The 16903-nt window shown below is 39.0% G+C and overlaps 1 protein-coding gene and 1 non-coding gene across 3 annotated transcripts; both read right to left on the reverse strand.

Moving 5' to 3' along the window:
• Positions 1-1112: 1112 nt before the first annotated feature.
• On the reverse strand, positions 1113-15302 carry STPG4 (sperm-tail PG-rich repeat containing 4). Of its 2 annotated transcripts, none has more exons than XM_032497474.1 (5): positions 14947-15302; positions 12989-13048; positions 11591-11848; positions 2506-2560; positions 1113-1257 (listed from the first exon to the last, which is right to left on the reverse strand). In XM_032497474.1, the coding sequence occupies exons 1-5, from the start codon at positions 14980-14982 to the stop codon at positions 1250-1252; spliced, it is 417 nt and encodes a 138-aa protein (XP_032353365.1). In that variant the 5' UTR covers positions 14983-15302; the 3' UTR covers positions 1113-1249. The 2 variants fall into 2 exon arrangements, with proteins under 2 accessions (XP_032353365.1, XP_032353364.1); XM_032497473.1 differs by lacking the exon at positions 1113-1257 and adding an exon at positions 2778-2842 and having other exon boundaries at positions 2491-2560.
• Positions 5140-5246, reverse strand: LOC116669073. Its single transcript, XR_004326461.1, has one exon. It is a non-coding gene; the product is annotated as a U6 spliceosomal RNA (small nuclear RNA).
• Positions 15303-16903: the final 1601 nt, after the last annotated feature.

Consider the following 16903-nt stretch of genomic DNA (forward strand, 5'->3'; position numbering starts at 1 on the left):
CTGTACACACACACACATACACAGAACCAAGAGAAGAGACAACAGTCAACAGAGATCATATATTTGGGGAAGATGTGAAGCAGTTTGGAGGAACGGTACCTGACGTAGCAGGGTGGAGAAGGCTGAAGCCCAGTGCATGGACAGGGCCTGCCAGTGAGAAGTGGGCTGATTTGCTCCACAGAACCCAAGAAAAGCTCAGGAATTTTAGGCATTAGGTACTTGTGAGGTGAGGGTGAGGCTGAAAGCAGAACTGGTTGAGCATCTTTTGCCTGGGTCCCTACGCATCTAACCCCCAACAGTCAGTTACCTATTCTTCCCACATCCTTATGGGAGAGAGAGGGGTTTGTTTCCAGGGAGCCTGCACCAGAGATCTGGACCCAGGAGCCTCAGGCACTGTGAGAACTAGAGCCTTAACTGGACCCAGAAACAGGAATTAAGAGAACTTCTAGACATATAGGTGGCCAACAGGCACGTGAAAAGATGCTCAACATCGCTAATTATTAGAGAAATGCAAATCAAAACTACAATAAGGTAGCACCTCACACAACTCAGAATGGCTATCATCAAAAAGTCTACAAGTAATAAATGCTGGAGAGGGTGTGAAGAAAAGGGAAACTTCCTGCACTGTTGGCGGGAATATAAATTGGTGCAGCCACTATGGAAAACAGTATCCTTAAAAAACTAAAAATAGAGTTACCATATGATCCAGCAATCCCACTTCTGGGCATATACCTGCAGAAAACTCTAATTCGAAAAGACATATGCACCCCAATGTTCACAGCAGCACTATTTACAATAGCCAAGACATGGAAGCAACCTAAATGTCCATTGACAGATGACTGGATGAAGAAGCTGTGGGGCGGGGGGTGTATATACACACATACATACACACACACACACACACACACACACACACACACACACACACACACACACAATGGAATACTACTCAGCCATAAGAAGAATGAAATAATGCCATTTGCAGCAACATGAATGTACATAATAAGTGAAATTTAGTCAGACAGAGAAAGATAAGTATCACGATTTCACTTATATATGGAATCTAAAAAATGATACAAACAAGCTTATTCACAAAACAGAAACAGACTCACAGACACAGAAAATAAACTTATAGTTACCAAAGGTGAAAGGGAATAGGGGATAAATTAGGAGTTTGGGACTAGCATGTACAAATTACCATATATAAATTAAACAACAAGGTCCTACTGTATAGCACAAGGAACTATATTCAACATCCTGCAATAAACCATAATGGAAAAGAAATGAAAAAGAATATATACATATATATATATACACACACACACACATATGACTGAATCACTTTGCTGTACACCAAAAACTAACACAACATTGTAAATGAACTTTACTTCAATTTTTAAGTTATATAATCAAATCTAATACTTTTTTCCTCTGCAATTCATTCATTGCTGTTATTTCAGAAAATCTGCCTTATTCTAAAATTAGATATATACTTCCCCTAATTTTATAGTTTCAAAAGTACTGAATTCTTTAATCAATATGGAGTTTACTTTAGTATGTTTATAAAGAATCTAATTTTTTCAAGTTAATTAATCAATTATCTAGCACAAAATATCTCTCCTTTACCCTACTGCTTTGTCACACCATCCTCATCAAATATAAAGGTCTTCTATATTCTAGAATCTGTTTTTGAGCTCCATTCAGTTTTCTCAATTTTTCGTTCATATGTTTACAATATGTCTTTTGTCTCCTGAGATTCTGGTTTCTAGTTACAAATAAATAACAATAGTCCATCAAAATACTCCAAAATAACTTCATATTTTCTTATTCTTTCTTATTTTTTGGCATCCTACTGATTAGTTACTTATCTAAAAGAGCTCATATTTATCAACTATATGTACGTGTACTTGAAAATTTTTAGAAACAGGAAAGCATTTTCACATTTTTGAAAGGAAAGAAACTAGTAATATTTTTTCCTCCTGCTGTTAATACAGTAATCTATTGAATATCTCTGATGATTTTAATAATTAATTAATCTAACAAATACTATGTGCCAGCCATTTTTCTAGGTGCTAGGTACACAGGATAAAAACAGACAAAAATCCCCACCTTCGTGAAGCTTACATTCTAGTGGGGGAGACAGATAAGAAGATAGCTAAACTTTTAAATGTAGTATATCAGGCTGGAGAAAAATAAGCTAAGAAAGTGGGACAGGAAATACTGAACAGGTGACTAACTACGACCTCAGTGAGGTCATATAAGTCAAGACCTAAAGAAAGTTGAGCTTTTACTTTTCTTCTATAACTTGACACAAATGGGTTACTTAAGTGGAAATCCCCAGCGTATCTTCAGATATATTTTAAGTATATCTTAAGTCAATTAGATTAATCATTCATTGCTTTTCTACTGTGAAGAGCAAAATGTTAATCTTGATATATCAAAAGGAATCACTGCATATTTTACACATCAAATTCATCATGAGTTCATGGTCTACAATATACTTACGGGAGTGAAGTAGCCTGTCGGAAATCTTTGAACTGTAGAACGGAATGTGAAGCTCCTATATTAAAAAAAAAAAAAAAGATATGATTTTCTAAATCTATTTTTTAACGTGAGGATCTTTAACATATTCTCTCTCTCATTAAATATTTAAAAATGCGAATCTGGACGTGATGGGCATGAATTAGGTTTAAAAGTCATTAGTGTTGGCTGTTAAGTATGTAAATAGAAAGGCATGAGCAAAATTAGTAAAAGCAACTTAATAAGTATGTAATTACCTAGAAGCATGCTTGGGAACTGGTGCAGGAAGGAGATCGTACTGTCCTGGAGAAAGCTTAACTGACTACACAGAATGGACAAGGACACAAGTATTAGATTAGCATAGGTCTCAGACTCCCTTCATTTTATTATCTGTCATTTGTAATCCTTTATTTTATGACCATACAACATTATATAATTTCTTTTCTTTTCTTTGTTTTTTAAATTATTTTGTGTGTGTGTGTGTGTGAGGGGAGGTAATTCAGTTCACTTATTTATTTATTCATAAGAGGAGGTACTGGGGACTGAACCCAGGACCTCATGCATGCTGAGCATGTGCTCTACCACTTGAGCTATACCCTCCCCTCTATTTTCTATTTTACTAGTGGAAAAGGTACATTTTCAAAGGCAGAGCTTCAAAACATACAACAGATATTCACTTTTCATGATGAATTTTATGACAGTATGCCTCCAGTGGTGTGTAGAAAAATGCTGTACAATTGATCACATTTTAAATATACTAGATTCAACAAACCCAACTGACCACCATTAATGAGCCTGCTCTGTTGGTAAAGAACAGTGCTGGGTGTGGTGAGGAATACAGGAGTGAGAAGGCATTTACACAAACAATTCGAATATAAAACATGTCATCAATACTAAGATAAATATAGGAGATCTGGGGGATAGGGAGAGATTAAACTCAGCTGGGTGGCCCACAGCAAACGTCACATACTCAATGGCAAAAAGCTAAAAGCTTTTCCTCAAAGGTCAGGAATAGGACAAAGGTGCCTGTTTCCCCATTCTTATTCAACATGGTACTGGAAGTCCTAGCCAGAGTAATCAGGCAAGGAAAAGAAATAAAAGGCATCCAAACTGTAAAGGAAGAAGTAAAATTGTCCCTGTTTGCAGGTAACATGCTCTCATATATTAAAAACTCTAAAGACTCCAGGAAAAAACTGGACTAATAAGCAAATTCAGTCAAGTTGTAGGATACAAAAACAGCATACAAAAATCAGATGAGTTTCTATACACTAACAATGAACTATCTGAGGAGAAATTAAGAAAACAATCTCATTTACAATATCATCAAAAACATAAAATACTTAGAAATAAATTTAACTAAGGAGATGAAAGATCTGTACACTGAAAACTATAATATATTGACAAAAGAAATTGAAGAAGATACAAATAAATGGAAAGATATCTCATGTTCACAGACTGGAGTGTCAGGAACTGGTAAGCACAGAGAGTGGGATAGGTGAAGGAAGGGAGGGTGGGAAGGAAAGAGAGTGAGAAGCCAGGGGAAGACTGACCTGACCGCACCTCCACAACTTCCTACATTCAGGGAGCTGGTGGGGAGGAGTTGTATTACAAAATCCTGAGAACCCTCCCAGAAATGGACAATCTCTTCCCCCACCCCTTATTATTTTAAAATCAGATTTAAAAACACAATACTGCCTTTGTTGGAAATGAGGCATCCATCGCCTGGCATTGTCTGCCATGTGGAAACTCAGCTATTATATTTCACCCTGCAGCTGCCTTTCACACATTAATACACAATTCTGATTGCAGAGGCAGCTTTTTTGTGGATTCAGCGATAATAACAGTAAATACAAATTTTATGATGGGATACACACAATGTCCTGATGCACCTGGGCCTTGTTAATTGCTCACTTGACATAATAAACACCAAGGAAACACGGGTATTTTTTATTATTATTACTGTTATTACACCATGGGAGCATAGAAATGTATTTTAAGCAGGGGGCCTTTTTTGATTTTGATGACGATTACATGGGGGTTTGCTTTCTACTTACTTTACTCTGCCTGTGTGCTTTATGCTCCTTGCTCTCTACTCATACGTGTGCCTTCCCCCAAGGCACATATACACACGTACACAGAAGGAAAGAGAAGAAAGATAACTGAAAAGTGAAAAGAAAAAAAATCCCTTAAAGCAGCTGTTTATTCATCTATACTCAGCAATCGCATAAGATTTTTAACGGAAGCAATCATGGACAAACTCTTAGACAGCATTTGTCTAGAGAGGAATATTGGTTACCTGTAGCCCCTGTTTGTCCTACTTCACTTGGCATTGGCCGTTCTTTGCCCTTTAATATAGCTGAGAGAGGACTGACTTTTTCCACAGAGCGTTGAGCAGTCAGCTGCCTAACTGACTAAGAGATTGCTTCTCTGTGCAAAGCTGAACTCGTCACAAACTGAGTGGCTCCGTCATCCTTGGATCTCAAGGAACATATATGTGTGTATATAAATAATAATGTGTCAAAAAATAATGTGTCTATGTATATACACATATACACACATACATACAGTATATATATATTTTCCCCTAATTCCTAAATGCTTCCTGTTTCTTTTTTTTTTTTAAATATGAAATGCTTCAAGAATTTGCATGTCATCCTTGCACAGGGGCCATGCTAATCATCTCTGTATTGTTCCAATTTTAGTATATGTGCTGCTGAAGTGAGCACTAGTTCTTCATTTGTAATGTAAGGCTTAGAGAATCTAGACAATGTACCCATATAAATAGCTGATTCTAGTAATTAATGTTTCAATCCATGTTGAGTAAGCCCTCAGAAATTCTGCAGTAGCTTGGAGTCATAAAAAATTGACAGGATGATACTAGTGTGGATACTTAATTCAGCTATGTTGTACCAACTCTATCAAGGTCAGAAGACTGGAATAAGTGAAAAAAACATCCACACCTACTCATTAGGCTCTTGGTTTGACAATATTTTGAGAACCCAGATCCATAAGTAGGCAAGACAGAAGGAAACAGATTTTTCAGTCCTTTAGTAGTCCTATTAGAATAATCGCTAGGTGAATGCAGCCAAAAGGCTGGCAGGTCCAGAATTTTCAGGCACTACTGGTAGAAATTTCATCAAGTGTATCTTCTCTCTGAGAAATAGTCTCTTGCTTCACATGGAAGTATCACTGACTCACCATGCAGACTTCTTATGGTCTGAGAAACAGACGACGTAGGCCTTTCTCAAGAAGAAGCTTGCCTGATGATACCAATGATATTGTTCTTAATTTTATTAGCACTCTGTAATTTTCATCAGCTCCAGGTGAACTAAGAATTATGTGAGTCCCAGTCCCTGAGACAAGTCTTCTGTATCCATCTTTCAAAATTTATTTTCATTTGCCACTCTCTTGACAGCTTTGCATGTGACAATCAGTGCTTTGCCTTGCAGTTACTCTTTGAGAGTTCAGCCTCAAATAATACTCACTTAAATGAGCCAACTTTGAGCATCATTTTTTTTTTTTTGCATTTAAATGCACAATACAGGGTGGGAAGGGACAGACTGGGATTTCAAAATGTAGAATAGATAAACAAAATTATACTGTATAGCACAGGGAAATATATACAAGATATTGTGGTAGCTCATAGCGAAAAAAAATGTGACAATAAGTATATGTATGTTCATGTATAACTGAAAAATTGTACTCTATACTGGAATTTGACATGACATTGTAAAATGACTATAACTCCATAAAAGATGTTAAAAAATGGAATATATAAACAAACAAACAAACAAATAAATGTACAATGAATCATTCCATCTTATCTATATTTTGCTCTTCATCATCCCAAAACTTAAGTCTTGGGTTCCTTGCAGTATCACCTGCCAGCCCCTCCTTGGGCACAAAGTTTCTCTCTGTTGGTACTTTGCTCAGTGAAAAACCATCCTGCTGAAAATTCCTTCAGCTGTTACTTTACCACGGAGCACTTTGCAAATTAACATGTCTTCATAGATATCATGATCATAGCTATGAACACAGCTAACAAAAATCACTGAAACGGCCAGATTTTCTCAACCTCCGTCTCCCAATCAGTTATTCAAGGAATGTCTATTGAATATATTGTAATGGATCCTTGGATTCATTCTCTGAGTTACTAGGGGCGCCTTTCCAGCCTGGCTACCTCCTTTTGACCTAAAACAGATATTGAGAGGTGGGGGAGGCAGAATTGCCACATTTGTCTCCATTCACATGCATGTCATCTAAGGCAATACTAAAGCTAAGCTGGACAGAAATTTGAGGCAATTTTAAATTTGTCTAATTGTGATTTTCACTGAAATGTCCCCAATCTAGGAAGTGAAAAGGGGAAGGTTTAAAATGGAAACTAAAAAGAAATAAAATAAGAGAAAAAATATCAGTTGGAAAAAATTTTGAGTTCTTTACACATGAGATAGGAAAGAATATCACTTGCACACTGAAAACAAGTCAAAATCTGTAGAAAGAAAAAAAATTAAGGGTAAGTCTCCTTGCCCCCTACCTAACTCCCACTTCCCAAATGGAAACCATTGTTAATGATTGTATAAATCTCTATCAAGAAAAAAAGGATCCCTTTAACATCATGTATATATTTGTTTTCATTTATATGAATGAGATTATGCTATAAATATTGGTCTGTTCCTTGATTTTTTTCATTTATTAATATACCTTGGAGATGCTTCCAAACCAACATATGTAGATACATCTCATTATTTTTATTGGTAGCACAGTATGCCATTGTATGGATGTACCATTATCTAACTAGCTCTCTAATGAAGACTTGAAAGACAGGGAGTAAGCCATGCAGATTCCTGGGGTAAGAGCATTCCAGGTGAAGGAAAACCCAGCGCAAAGACCCTGGGGTAGGAGTGGGAATAGCAAATTCAAGATGCAGCAAGGAGGAGACCAGTGGGGCAAGAAGAGTGAGGGGAAATGTTAAGCAATGAGGTCACAAATTAAGCCAGTTCACCATCAACCTGTTGACCTTGAGAACAGCCACTCAGAGGTCATACCCACTATCACAAAGCCTGAACCCAGAGGTTCTCAACCAGGAGTGGTCATCTGTTTGTTTGTTTTTGGTTCCCCTCTTCCCCAGGGGACATTTGCGCAATGTCTGGAGAGAGTTTTGGTTGTTAACAACTGGGAGGCGGGATTGCTAATGGAATCTAATAATCCAGAAATGCTGCTAAACTTCCTACAAAGCACAGAACAGCCCCCACCACAAAGAATTATCCTGTCCCAAAAGTCCATAGTGCCAAGGGTGAGAAATCCTGAATTCAACATAAAATGGAGAATTCAAAAAAGGCAGTTGGATATACAAGTCTGGAGCTCAACAGAGTAGTCTGGGCAGGAGATGTGTATTTGGAAATCATGAACAAATAAATGGTGTTCAAAGCCTTGAGACTGAATGAGATCAGTGGGGAATGAGTGCAGATAGGGCAGAGGTGTGTGTGTGCCTGGGGGACTGAAAGGGACAGGGAGGAAGGGCTGAACTGGCCAAAAGGCTGAGAAGAGAAAACAAGAATGAGGATTGAGGAGGAGGTAGCAGGGGGTTAGGAAGATGTGAGATAAAGCCACCTAGGACAGTGGGAGAGTAAACAGACTAGGGAATTCCATTCAGCGTCCATGGGAGGTGAAGAATTTAAAACGAGACTAGTCATTCAGCTACAGTTACAAAGTTCGCAGAGAGATTTGACCAGGATTGTGGCTTTGCCAAACAAGTAAAATAAGCCACCAGGGGCCATGGAGTGGAGGGTGTGTGTAGGGAGTAACTCTAATGATTAACTGTGGAACTTAAGCTTTGAAAGTAAGAAAACATCAGAAAGTTGAGAGGCAGAGAAAAGGCAATAGTGTAAGTAGATAGGGTAGGGGGGTCCCTGGAGAAAGAGAACCAGGCATGGCTTTCTTGACATAAGAGAAGCCATTTTGGCCTAAGTCATTTTGTGATCTAAGTGCTTGTCCTTGAATAGGTCTCCGTAATTAATGATCTTAAAGTGAGGGAATGCAGAACAAAGGAAAAGCAGTCAAGAAACAACAGTTCAGTGATAAAAGAGTCGCAGCTCCTCCTCAAGGGATATACGTAACAATCTGATAGTCTTTGAGTTCTGCTGGGACTAAGGTGCCCACCCAGATGGAGGTTGGAATGATAATGCTAGCCCTCCTGACTTCTGTCAGCTAAAGCTTGGACTCCTTCAGTCTTTGCTCCAATTCTATGCTGAATTCTCCTCTGCTCAAGCTCCTTCATGAATATGCATATACCCTCAGCTTAAAACTTCCCCAATTTTGCTGTTGGGGAGACACTACTTTGGGCAAGAGATTTATGTTCTCCTTACTTTGTAGCAAGCAATAAACCCTTCCTTTTCCTGATTGTGACTTGGTCTTTGGCTTGACACCCACCAAGAGGCGAACCCAGTTTTCAGGTAACAATAAGATCAATGGATTGTAGACTGGGGGGAACGGGAAAACTGCTGAGGCTGGGATACTACAGTGAGTGAGGGAGGGTGATTAGGAGAGAGTGATCAGAGTGGGATGCGTGCAGCTGAGATTATGAGGGTTGCAATGATTGGTGTTGGAAAAAACCTAAGGCGTGAGTGATTGAAGTAGAGGAGAGTTTATGAAACTGAGAAGCCAGAGGTTGGAAAATCATCACTATGTGTGTACTGAAATTATGATGGCAGTAGTGCAAAGAGTGACAGGGAGCAAAGGGAGCTGAAATCTTCCAGAAATAAGGTGGGGTTTCTAATAGTGGAGGATTCTAACCCCGGAGAAAAAGCAGGTCATAAAACTACACAACGGAGAGAGATGGCCCCCCTTTTGCACATATGTTCTAAAATAAAAATATATTATTTCTCTGATAAGAAAAAAATTTACTGTAAAAAGTGTAGGTCCATATCAAACACTGTTTGGAAAAAGCCACACATTTAAATACATACATACACACACGCGCACACGTGCACATATATAGATACATGATAAGATTCTTTGATTCAGATTCTCCAGTTGAGTTACATGCTTCAGAATAAAGATGTTAAAAATAGTAAGAACTTTCTTACCAATAAAGAGTAGCACTAACGAGGTATAATGTAAATATTCTATTAAAAATTGGGGAGCTACAGAATGTTGTTCTATCTTAATAAACAACATGAAACATAAACTGTATCTACTCAAAATTCAAATTATTATTTTACTAAGTTCTGCTATCAAAAAAACAGGATAATGGTTTTATTGGTGAGTAAAAGTGTTACATCTGAATCTCTCTCCTCTTGTGAACATGTTATCATGTACCTTTGAAATAGAAAATTAGGAAAACATTTAATTCTTCCAGTTTCTGGAGCTCCAATCTTCATGGGAAGTGAAGAGAGAGAGGAGAAAGAAAAGAAACAGGAAAAGTATGTCTTCAGAAGATTTTATCCACCCCTCTGGGTAAGTCAAATTCTTTTGGTTTTCTAAAGCTTTAAATGTTGCCTAATACCAACTATCTATGTTTTCTCCTTTCAACAGTGGGCCTTGGCCTACCCTCAGAAACCCCTCAAAGCCAGAAGAGAGAAAGCAGGAGGGAAGGAAAGTGGCGGAGGCTGAGGCAGAATGATTTTGCATTGCCAGAACGGTTTCATACGTCACCTGGCTACCTGACACCAAGCCATAAAAGTCTAAGTATAATTTAGTGCTTGCATTCAGCCACTGAAGCAGACAGGATAAGATTTACCCAATGAACATTTATCATTCTGTTCTGCTTCAAAGCCATAATTTGCAAAGCCATAGGAAGGGTTCATGGGTTGGATCCAACATATGCTCATTCTGCTGAAGATTTCTTGTCCATCCTAATAATCCCAACCCCTTCTATTTAACTCAACCTGGAGAGGCAATGCAGCTTCTCAGGTTATCACCAGGTTATTCTGATAAGGTTGTGAAGACTGATATTATTGTTAGTTCCTTTATAAATGGGAGATATTAAGGCCCAAGGCCTCAAATAACAAAGTCCAAGTTCCAACTCTGGCCTTTGAGCAGGAACAGTGCTCTGCCCTTCCCTTGAAATCCACCCTTGGGCTCCACCCACTGAAACCCTGCCCCTCATTCAAGGTCAGAGGCACAAGGGACACTGGAAAGAGCACCAAATTTGGGCTCAGAAACCCTCAGTTAAAAGTATTGCCTTGCCTATTTATTGGCCTCTGAACCAGTTACTGACTCTATTCACCTCAGTTTACTCATCGGAAAATGGGGAAAATATCCGTTTTTTGCCTATTTCAGAATGCGCGGAAAGAATAAACAGGAGAATATGGGGGAAGCTGACGGTAAACTATGAAGAGCCACATGGATGTTATATATCATCCAAGGTCCAGCTTGAGTCCTACTCAATCCAAGGAGCCTTCTAGCCTTTCAGTCCCACCCACCCTGAGCTCTCCTCTGGCAGTTCCTGCTACATTATTTATCTCAGCACTTGATCTGTTTGCTCTTGAATTGTTACTTCAATATTTCCAAGTCAGGAACGCCTTCCCTCCACAGAGCCTGGCCCAGGGCTGTAAGCCCAGCAGGGCTCTATGTTCTCAATGTCACACACAGACTGGAGGTACAGCCTCACTCTCCTGGACCACAGTACTCATTTCTACAAGAAATTCTTGAAAAAGCTTCTCGATGGTATATAGTTATACTCACGCTCTAATAAGGGTACTTAACTACTCACTGAAAGGCTGAGTTTTCTCTTTAAAAGTACACCAAATAAACTGCTTAAAGAGACCAGAAGCATGGCCCCATCACAGATAAGACCCCGAGCTGGGGGAATCCTGCCAGGAGTCCCCAGAGAGGGGAAAAATTTTTTTGGCCCATGTATTCGCTTTAGGTTAAAGAGGTCTCACAGGGAAAAATCTTGCTGGACATATTTGTAAACGAGGCAGCCCTTTGTTCCATTTCTGTAGGAAATAAGGCCTCCTACAGGTTTTCAATTTCTCCTAGGAAAAATACTCTCTAAGCATATAGAATATTTCCCCCAGGGCCTCTTGGTATCTTTCCCACCCAAAGCCAGCTTCTGGTAGTGCCTTACCTGATCTCTGCAAACCAGTGTGCTGGCGCTTGACCGTGGTTTGGCTTTAAACGAGTAAGTGGCCATTCGCTTATTTAACAAGTCCAAGAAGTCAGGAGGCATGTACTGAGGGAGGTCATTTGGTACTGGATCATTTCTTTGCACAAGAGATGGTTTCTTCCTTCCTTCATTTTTAAAACTATAGGTTGGTATCACTGGATTTAATAGAGATTCTTCAATAAAAGTTTTCAAGTGGTAGGTTCCAGGGTTAGGGGTTTTCTGTGAAGAATTGACATCATTTTTCAGGTCAGTGTATAAACAGGTATCATCTCTTAAAGCATCATTCTTGGAAAGGTCACTCTTAAGTAACATTTCTCTTTGTTCTATAGTGTAATAAAATTCTATCAAGTAGAGTAAACACTCTTGACAGAACAATATTTCAAGACAATCACAATTGTTTATTTCCTTTCTGAGACAATTGCTAAATTATAGCAAAAGAGGTATGGCCATTTGAAGTCATAACTTTTTAAAAAGTAACTTCAGAGATACTTAAGCTTGAGATTCAATTTGACTATGAATTTCAGGCCTCTTGTGAGACCCCTCAGGGTAAGTTCCGTGACTAAGCAGAAGAAGTTATTCTACTTCTGCTTAGTAGATACTGCGGGTTTCTCTCTAGCCCTCAGGTGGGAAGCTACAAGATAATAACACAAGACTGAGGATGAATTAGCAGAGCGTATGGTCTAGTTAGTCCTATAAGAGGTTTGGTACTTTCAAATCATAACCACAATGCAACTGAATGGCCAGACCTGATAGCTGAGTCACCGCTGCTTTTGTAGCCATCTTTCCACTGAGCACTCAGCTCAGTTTCACCATTAAAATTAATTCAATGCCAAGAAGGCTTTGGCCCTTGGGGCTCCTGTTATACAAGGGTGTGGATAGAAAATATTTCTGCCTTATAGAAACAATGTCCTTTAGAGAGGGATCAGTCATTATTCTTTCATAAATAACCAACTTGCCTTCGAATGTTGACCATGTTAACAAAAGCTATCGTAGGCTCTATACCATCTAAGTAAGATTAAAAACCGAAACCAAACGCCGTTCCTGAAAGCATGCTTTTTTGTCCTTGCATAGTCTCATCAAGATCATAAGCTAGGTTGACTTTATCAAGATATTCTCTAAGACACCTAGATTCCTAGAGTTGTTTTACTTCTAAGCTTTTACTGCATTCAAAATTTAAAGTTAGTTCTTCAGTCATATACTGATAGATACTAAAATTGTAAGCATGAAATGAGGCCTATGCAGACTTCAACGATGGTTGTTATCTTACAGCTAAGTGTTACTGACTTAAAAGGTAAGGCTGACTAAAATACTAATAGGAATAAGAACAATTTGAATAGCAAAGAATAAAAATACACATACTGTTAATGCTGTCCTCCACCATCCTTCTCTTTCAAAAGATGATGTCTTCTGAGTTGGTTTCTATTAATAACAAACATAAAATGTGCTTATTCATTTGAGAAATGATCTCTGGAAGTTACATATCACTTATAAAACATTTACTTGAAGAAATTAATACCTGCCCCAAACTGGTCAGCCTGAACTAAAATAAAAGCTACAAAATGATAAATTTTGCCTGTGACATTTCCTTAAATTGCTATTTTATGATCTTTAGTGCTTTTTAATTATCTATATACCCTTTGGGCAAATTAGAGTAATAAACACCCCTATCTCATAGAGGTGTCATCAGAATAATTAGTGGTGACAAAATCTGGTGCTCTTAGGAAGAAGAGTTCTGTCAATCCAAAATTGTATTAGTATAATTGTTATTTAGATTTATGGCTCAGGGAGCTCAAGGTAAAAATGTAGAGCCATCAAATTAATGTGCTATGGTGATATGGCAAATGTTGACAACTGCCATTTCTTGGATTTATATATGCTATCCAATATGCATCACATGAGCCAGCTGTGACCTGAAGAGGCAGAATGATGGAGGAACCAGACAGACTTGGGCTTAAACTCCAGCTTGGCCACTAGTTAGGAGCGCTAGGCAAGTTAACCCTTGAGAATCTCAGCTTCCTCTTGGGAGTACAAAATGAAGGCACCAGGGCTGGCATGAGAACAAGGCATCATAAAGACCTATACACATAACCAGGGTTCAGTAAAAGGTAGCTTTTATTTTTAACATCTCATCTGCCAAGTTAAGAAGCAGATTATTTTGATATTCCTCAGTTTCCAAAGACGATCTTGTCTTCCATAGTAACTATTTATTATTCCCACATTTGTTTCAGCCTCACTGTCAACACAGTTGTTTTAGCTTTTTCTTTGAGGGCTATTTCCACTAGGTAAAATCATTAAAATACAGAGTTCTAGTTTAATTCAGAGTGTGTTTGTTATTACTACAAAATATAGGTTATCTCAAGCAATAAGACATTAAAAATAAGAAACTAATCAGTAAACTGATATAATTCACCCTTCCTGTCTAGCAACTTATATCCACTTTACTTATAAGTACCCCTGGGCTTTAGTTTTACTATGCAATACATGCATTTCTCTAAAAAAGCACTGTTTCATACACACTGCTAAGTCTGAATTTCTTCCTATACATTCCCTTTATTAAATTTATATTGAATCTTCTCTAAATGTGTTGTTGCACATTTATAGTCACAGAAATCAAACTTTTTCAGGCAGGTCAAGACAGGTCTCCACCTCTACCTGGGACCAGGGAAATGAGCTGGAAAGAAGGGAGAAGTAAACATGTAGCATCTAAAGGAAGGTAACAGGCAACTGCTTGTTTTGCCCAAGACAGGTGATCTAAACTTTACCTACCTCCCACTTCACATTCACTGTAGGGATGAATCACTTTATACAAAATAAGCTAAACATCCCTTGCCCAAATTTATTTAAAAATTAAAAGAAAGGTAGTTTCAAATATTTTTATACACACTAGAATAGGAAGCAGAGCAAAAATGTGTCCAATAGACTAAAGAAAGAGAAACTCACTCTCTTGGCAGACAGAGGGGAAAATGAAAGAAATCTGATAACCCTATTATGGCCGTTGTCCAGCGCGATTAGTAAGTAGTAGGAAGGAAAGAAAGAGCAAATGGTAAGGATAAGGGAGAACGAAGGAAGAGGAAAGAAAACGAAGTGGCACTCAAATACGGATCAGGAAAAGACTGCAGGTGTAGCTGTGAGGGCCGGGAGAGAAAGGAAGACCCAGAGAGGTGAACGGGGCCGGGATTAGAAAGAGGTGGGATTTTGGGCGGAGGAACCAGGTGACAGGAACGGTGTTGGGGCTGGGGGTGGAGGGTAATGTTCAGGGAGGAAGGCGGTCCCAGGGTCAAGGAACCACAACCGTCACGGCTCACGTCTTCCCTTACTGCAGTGGAGGTGACGGTGATGATTCGTTTGTCCATGGCGTCTCCTCGCTCTCTAGGCCGAGGCTGGCGTCCGGTTGCCAGAAGGCGCCTCGGGCCGCCAGCTCCCGAGCGTGCGCAGAGGGCCCGCCAGATTTGTCTCCAGTGGTGGGGGAAGGGAGGCGGGCACACATTCGGAGGGCCCGCTAGAAGCCTCGCACCAAGGACATCGCTGGAGACTGTTTCGCACACGCGTACTAAGAAAATCTACAGGGTTCTGGAGTCACCAGAGAGCCCTGGGGTAAGTATCTGAGCCAAGGGAGGCTTATAAGGGCTAAAATGTCCCATGGGCTCTCTCCATCAGCCCTTTCCCCAAATCACTTCCATCCCATACCCCAGGCAAGGAGACAACATGCTTGGTAAGCATACTTAGATTTAAGGCAAAAGTCGGCCTTAACACCACTTTCTCAGATTATTTCTAATTGTTTTTTTAAATTGAAGTAGAGTCAGTTACAATGTGTCAATTTCTGGTGTGCAGCACAATGTCCCATTCATGCATATATTTGTTTTCATATTCTTTCTCATTACAGGCTATTACAAGATATTGAATAGTTCCCTGTGCTATACATAAGAAATTTTTAAAAATCCACTTTTACATATAGTGGCTAACGTTTGCAAATCTCTAACTCCCAAATTTATCTCTTCCCACCCTCTTTCCCCTCTAAGATTGTTTCTAAATTCCTCCACATGGAAATTCTGGGACTGTCACTTCTCTTTGAGAAGTGGAGTGAGCACTAGACCCAACAGGCTGTGAAATCACGGACCAACCTTTACCATCTGTAGACCCTTTTCATTTTTAACCTCTCTTGGCTGTAGCTTCTTAAACTATCAACATTCCCATCTTTAAGAACAAACCATCCTCTCAACCTTACCAGTTCCATTTTATGGAGTATCTCCTGTGTTCCAGATACTTCACATATATTAAATCCTCAAACAACCCTGGGAAGTAGGTATTAATCCTACTTTATGAATGAGGGAACAGGCTTCCTTGGACAGTTTAGTACAGCTGACTGAATCGCACAGCAGTGGCAGAGCCAGAGTCCAAATCCAGATATGACTCCAGTACCTCACTGTCCACTACACCATGGAGTTTCTGCTTCCTTTCACAAACTTTGAAGAGTAACGTGGACTCAATTCTTTTGTCACTTCCCGTACTTTCTTAGAACCATCTTAATCCAACATGTGCACATACCTTTCAGTTAAAACTACACTTGCTAGTCAGTGATCCAGTTGCCAAATCCAACAGTTTTCAAGCTCTTAGCAAACTTGACCTCCATCACTGCTAAATTGATTACTCCACTCCCTCATTTTTGAATCCCTCTCCTCCCTTGACTACCAACCAGGATTTGAAAGTTGACTTCATTTGCTTTGCTATAATCTATTGTGCTTCTTTGTTTATAAAGAGGTGGTAATTGGTAACCACTTGGGGTGATTATGAAGACTGACTTGAGTGAAATGTTTGAACTGTGTTTAGCACAGTGCATTCAGTATAGATTATCATTGTCTTTAGGACACAAGCAAAATTTACAATCTGGTCTCATCTCCTTCCCCTCATTAGAACCTCATGATCTGATGTATACTTGCAAATCTTAAACATGCTACCTTCACACTTCTGTTGTCTCCCCACATGATAGCCCTTCTGTTTGAACTGCTTATTCCCTTCTTCCATGGCCTGGCAAACTTGAAGGGTCAACTCCTATTAGGCCTAACCCCTCAAACCCCAAAGAGGTGCCTATCTTTATTGCTGGACTCATTGTGACAAATTGTATCTCCCCTAATATTAAATATATCCAAAACACAAGTTTTTATCTTTATTCTAAATCCTTTGAACACAGAATAATTTAAATATTTGTTGAATGAGTAAGTTTTCCTTTTATAAATAAAACCAGAGGATGGATTATAGCAGTGCTTTCCCAAAATT

This window comes from Camelus ferus, chromosome 15 (genome assembly GCF_009834535.1).
Source record: "Camelus ferus isolate YT-003-E chromosome 15, BCGSAC_Cfer_1.0, whole genome shotgun sequence".
Classification (NCBI taxonomy): domain Eukaryota; kingdom Metazoa; phylum Chordata; class Mammalia; order Artiodactyla; family Camelidae; genus Camelus; species Camelus ferus.

Bases quoted from the DNA above. Each gene is read 5' to 3' on its own strand.
- STPG4 (XM_032497473.1), bottom strand. From the start codon at position 14,982: ATGGACAAACGAATCATCACCGTCACCTCCACTGCA. The intron at 2,843-11,590 runs GTAAGGCACTAC...CATTCTGTGTAG, and splicing joins CACTGGTTTGCAGAGATCAG to TCAGTTAAGCTTTCTCCAGG. The intron at 2,561-2,777 runs GTAATTACATAC...TTTTTAATATAG, and splicing joins GTTCCCAAGCATGCTTCTAG to GAGCTTCACATTCCGTTCTA.